This window comes from Macrobrachium rosenbergii, chromosome 1 (assembly GCF_040412425.1).
Source record: "Macrobrachium rosenbergii isolate ZJJX-2024 chromosome 1, ASM4041242v1, whole genome shotgun sequence".
In the NCBI taxonomy this organism is placed as follows: domain Eukaryota; kingdom Metazoa; phylum Arthropoda; class Malacostraca; order Decapoda; family Palaemonidae; genus Macrobrachium; species Macrobrachium rosenbergii.
Window position 1 is genome coordinate 7,044,594 of NC_089741.1, and position 6,073 is coordinate 7,050,666.

General features: G+C 37.7%; 1 protein-coding gene across 1 annotated transcript; it reads left to right on the forward strand.

Moving 5' to 3' along the window:
• The first annotated feature begins 1,249 nt into the window (after positions 1 to 1,249).
• On the forward strand, positions 1,250 to 2,656 carry LOC136839290 (uncharacterized). The gene has a single exon (XM_067105128.1). The coding sequence runs from the start codon at positions 1,250 to 1,252 to the stop codon at positions 2,654 to 2,656; it is 1,407 nt and encodes a 468-aa protein (XP_066961229.1).
• Positions 2,657 to 6,073: the final 3,417 nt, after the last annotated feature.

Consider the following 6,073-nt stretch of genomic DNA (forward strand, 5'->3'; position numbering starts at 1 on the left):
ACGAGTGCAAGCAGATCAATGTGGCAGAGGCGGTGTAAAGTGGGAACTCTCTCTCTCTCTCTCTCTCTCTCTCTCTCTCTCTCTCTCTCTCTCTCTCTCTCTTAGCATGATGCTCAACATGTAATGGACAAATGATCTGTCTACCCGTCCCAAAGCTCATATGCTAACATGAAACATGTTCGTCTGTCACATTGGAATGGAAACTTTGTGATTTGGAGGGAGGAGATGGATCTCAGCTCCACCTTATAAACATCCTTTTCAGACACTTTGAAAGGGTCCAATTAGATCTCGAGGAAATGCTTCGAAGAAGATAGGTAATTTTGGAAGCGACTGATTAATATTGCCAGCTTTCAGGGTAAGTGAATCGGAGATTTACGGTCAGGCAACCCGAACGAAAAGTAAGACACAGCCTATGGGTTGTAATAATACACACTGAACAAAAAATGTTGAGCATTTAAGCAAACCGAAGCAGGAAAAAATTCTCAGTTTATAAACAACGAAACTGTAACATGTTAATAATATTCGAAGAAAGCAAAGAAAAAGTTATTTTTAAGCGAAATTTAGAATCTGAATGAACAAACACGAATAATAAATTTATGTACATCGACTGAATTGAACTGACGTTCTTGATTGTTTCACTCTTTGTTGGTTACTCTGTCCTGTCTCTGTAGGGGGAATGGGTCATTTCAGCGCCACCGTTTCAGCGCCTATGATTCAGCGCCGCCGTTTCAGCGCCAGAAAGTTCAGCGCTAAATAAATTTCAGCGCCGCAAATCATTTCTATGCTTTTGTGTGTGTGTGTGTGTGTGCGCGTGTGTGTGTGTGTTTCACATTCAAGTTTTCTTTTTCGGTGTTAATTGCTTCATCGATATTCCTACTGTATAATTATTGAAAAATTAACTTTTACACTTGATGGTTGTTTATGGTAAGATATTTGTAAAATTGTTTGGTTTTTCTTTTATAGTTGTTTCGTCATTTCTACTACTGTATAATTGCAGAGAAACTAGCTCATTCACTTGATGGTTGTTTATGGTAAGATATTTAAGATTATTTGTTTTTCTTTTATAGTTGTTTCGTCATTTCTACTACTGTATAATTGCAGAGAGACTAGCTCATTCACTTCATGGTTGTTTATGGTAATATATTTGTAAGATTTCTTTTTTCTCAGGCATAAAATCTTTTTATTTTGAATTGTTAGCTTGTGTTTAGATTTTGGAACAACAACACCTTGAGTTTTTTTCCTGGAAACCATGGCTGATTCCGTAAAAAGTAAGAGAGGCAGAGAAAAGTTTTGTCATGAAGGCTATATTTATCGTTTCGACAAACACAGCAAAACACAAGATCTTGTTAAGTTTTGGCGATGCCATGAAGATGGTAGATGCAAAGCTCGTATTCACACGTTAGAGAGTGAGGTGATCAAAAAGATTAACGGACATACTCATCCTCCTTCAGCAGTTGCCATCGAAGTAGAAAATGTCTTGACCGTTGCCAGAGACCGAGCTGAAATGACTTGTGAGTTGCCAAGTACAATTATAAATAAGTGCATCGAGAAAATGTCTGTTGCAGGTATGGCACAGTTACCAAACAGGCACGCAATGCGAAGAATTATTCGTAGGAAACGTAACGCAGTTAACCAAGTCCCTGAAAACCCAAGGTCCATTGAAGAGCTTCAGTTACCAGAAAAGTATATGATGTATAATCCTACCCCAGATACCAGTGAAAATTTTTGTTTAATGGATAGAGGGACAGGCAGCGAACGGATTATTATATTTGGAAGAGAAAGTTGGTTGGAGCACATTGCAAATTCTACGATTTGGTATGCTGATGGAACATTTGCTGTAGCACCGCAGCTATTTTATCAAGTGTACATTATTCTGGTTAAAAAAAATAATGGAGTACACCCTGTATTGTATGCGCTTTTACAAAACAAGCAGTATGCAACATATGTGAGGTTGTTTGAGATGATAAAGGAGATGAGCACAAACGCACGACCCGACGTAATTAATTGTGATTTTGAGCAAGCTGCTTTTACTGCAATGAAAGACACCTTCCCCAGAGTTGAAATCAGAGGCTGTCTATTTCGTCTGTCTCAAAATCTACTAAAGCAGCTAAGTGGGTATGGTCTCATGAAGTTATACAACACTAATCCCGACTTTGCATTACATGCGAAAATGATAACTGCTTTATGCTTTGTGCCAGTTGCTGATCTAGACACTCACATAGATTCATTGGCAGGTAATTTACCGGAGGAATTAATTCCAGTTTTAAACTGGTTTGAAGACAACTATGTAGGCCGTCCAAACCGGCGTGGACCAGGCAAACGAAGTCCTTTATTTCCAACGGAGATGTGGAATATGCATCAAAGAACATTAAATGGGCACGACAGGACAAATAACTATGCTGAGGCGGCTAATAGGAGATTGAAAAGTGAACTCGGAATGTTACACCCGACTATTTGGAAATTCATCGATGTCCTCAGGCAGGTTCAAAAGGGAAGGGACGAGTACTTTGAGAAACTTGCATGTGGCCATCAACCACAGTTGGAACTACGTAAATACAGAAAAGCAGATGAGAGAATTCTAAAGATTGTTTCTGAATATGGCACAAGAAATAAAATAGAGTACCTTCGTTCAATAGGACACAATTTAATGAATTAAATGAGTTGTTTCTTATATATAATTTTTTTCTAAAATATAAATAAATGATTTTTTCGGCTTTATTCTTTTCCTACGTGTTTTATAAAGGTTTTAAAACTAATCAAATGATTTAAAAGAAACAAGATTATATTTCAGTGTCTAGATATATGAGACAGTCTCTTTCCGGCGCTGAAAACGTCTGGTGCCGAAATATTTAGCGCTGAACTTTCTGGTGCTGAAACGGCGGCGCTGAATCATCGGCGCTGAAACTGCGGCGCTGAATAGTACTGTACCCCTCTGTAGGCAGACTGAGGTCTGAATTACTGAATTTGTAAAACGCAGTAGAGGATTTTTGGGGATTCGTTGTATAACTTGTATCAAGAGGAAGAGGAGAAAAGTCCAGGTTAAGACGAGAAAAAGGGAATAATCTTGACAAATGGCAGAGACAAAAGCGTGGCAGAGAGTAATGATAAATAAGAATATACGCCATTAAAAAAAAACAGGCATTATAAATTATTTTATTTTTATAGAGTTTGTCATAGTCGGTTTGACAATTTCCAGATATCTATATTAGGAACATTTTTATTTCTTTTTAACAAATTAAGGGATGGATAGAGATAAAAATAAGTAAATTTGTAAGGACTTCAATGTCTACATAACAGAAACAAACCATGAATAATACATGAGGAAAAGTCTTAGCATGAAATCTCACATTTAGACATAAATATCTTCAAACTTTTAGTTTATATTTGATTATGATGCTAATTCCTCAGAGCAATAAAAGAATATATATGTATATATACATGCATGCATACATACATATATACAGTGTATATACATATACTTATATAAATATATACATATACTTATATATATATATTTTTTTATGATATTGCCTTGCAAAATGTACAGCTTTCCATAGTTTTGATATATTTACTCTTCTATTTATCATGTGTTATATGTAATAATAATAATTGTTGAAATATCATATGTAGTGTGATATCAGACCTCGAAAGAGTTAATGATTTAGATAACTTAACAACATAATTTAGTAGTGTCTTTCTTGATAATAGCATAGCAGCTGGAGAGACAGATTCGAGTTTTAGACCAGATGTGCCATCTGTCATCAGTTAAGATAAGATAAGATAAGATAAGATAACGTGTTGACAGGTCGGGAATAGCAATTGAGTTGTGTTAAGATTTCTGTAAAAGCTTTGTCCCATAAGAGAAGAAGATGAATGATTTTGCAATGTTACATATATTGTTCTGATCTGATTGCATCCCATACGATTTTCTGGTAAAGACATGTACCTTTTAAGAAATATGAACAAGTTACTAGTTTCCTTAAATTAAGTTTAGTTTTAAGGTTTAATTTAAGCTTTTTGTGAAGGGTTTGTTTTTAGCCTTCAGCTGTTTTTGGAAGTGCTGTTCCTCCTCCTCCCCGCCAGGTGTTTAAGTGATTGTGCTATTTTTGACGCTCTTTATATTTTAATTTTTGGGCGTGTGACATGGACTCAAAGTGTCGTCAGAGGAGGGGTGTGTATCTTGGGGAGTTCAGGTTAGTAGAGCGACCTACATTATTGCTGCAGACTGCTTGGTTGGAGACGTTGTGACCGTATTCTTGAGTGTTAAAACTTGCACTCCTTCGGCTTCTGTTTGGACTTCTCCAAGGACCACCATAGCCTTGGTATATCAGAGGTGGATCTTCGTTATTTTGTTCCGCTTCCTCCTGGCATGGCTCAGGGAGTCTCCTGGATCTACATATTTGTCTCCAGCAGCTGCACTGTGGGTTTCGCAAACCCGTGAGGTGGACAGTAGGGTGGATATCACCAGGTAATGTGCTGTTTATTGTTTGTCCTGGATATTTTGTGGACAATTGCTACAATACTAGTGCGTGTGTTCATGAGGATTACAGCAGGACACCTCTTGATTGGCCCTCATCTTTGGAGTGAGAGCTTAGATATAGCTCCGTGTTTTCCTCGTCTCGTAACTGCTTTCTTCAAGCGTGACAGCTCTGAAATGTTATTACAACTATTTCAGGTGTAATTTATATTATTTTGTAGTGTTTTTTTTAAGTGTTCATATCCGTTGCGTTTGTTTGTCTTTTGTAAGTTTGTTTGGAGGCATTGCTTTCCCAACTTATTATAACTATCTTTGCGTCTAGCTTTATAAAGTTAGGTAGGAGATTTAAGGTTTTATTTCTTGTTTTATGATCTTCTCTTTCCTTCTTCCTTTTGTATAATTTTAGGTAGAGGTTGATGATTAATAGCCGGCTTTTCTTTACAATATAAATTTTGATCACCTACGTAGTAGTCTATGTTAGGGAATTAGTATTTAGCTTTAGGAGTATTACGTGAACAGTATTCATTTATTAAGTGCTAAAAATTGTTTGTACTTTTGTTGGAAGTAATTTCCTTAAGGAAAATTTGTTGTGTTCAATTTCAGTTCTTTGTGTAATAAATATTGTTAGGTTTTTTTTTTGTGTTTTTTCATTGTTGCCTGGTTGATATTTCTGTCTGTGTCTGAAAACGTCTACTCCAGAGCCCATGTCTTTTCTGTATTGAGTCTGGAAGTTATGGTCTCAGCAAAAGAGCCGTAACATATGTGTCCATTTAATTGTTTATTTTAAACTTAACCTTGACTCACTGTATATTATGTATATAACTTTGTAAATAAATTAAGTTTAAGGAATGTTATGAACTTTTGTGGCCCGGACCTGGCTCATTTTGTTATGGCTTTCTTTTTTATTTAAGATTTTTATTAAGTTTAATATTAATAAATCTATTTTTATAACAATTTCCTGTATTTTTGTTATACCTCCTTCTTTGTGTGTGCGAGCTGTCGATTAGCCAGAGCAGCCCCAATAGTTTTTCCATTTATAAAGATCCTGCGTTTTTTTTTTTTTTACTGGCCGAGCCACTCGGTTCAAAACATTGGCGACTGTGTGACAGGATTGGCTCTGCTCTGGTTGTCGGAGTTTTCACCACATTGGAGGAGGAGGTTGGTTATTTTGGAGTAGCAGCTGCAGGTATCCGTACCTGCGAGTCAGGTCCTAGCAGCAGAGAGTTTCTTGAGGACGAGATGGTTGCCGTGTCGGCTCTGTCATGGTCGTCAGTACTGGAGGAGGACGTCAGTACGTTTCTTGAGGACGAGATGGTTGCCGTGTCGGCTCTGTCGTGGTCGTCCAGTGTTGGAGGAGGACGTCAGTACTGTTTTTGGGGCGAGATGGTTGCCGTGTCGGCTCTGTCGTGGTCGTCCAGTGTTGGAGGAGGACGTCAGTACTGTTTTTGGGGCAAGATGGTTGCCGTGTCGGCTCTGTCGTGGTCGTCCAGTGTTGGAGGAGGACGTCAGTACTGTTTTTGGGGCGAGATGGTTGCCGTGTCGGCTCTGTCATGGTCGTCGTGATTAGAGGAGGACGTCAGTACGTTTCTTAGAGGA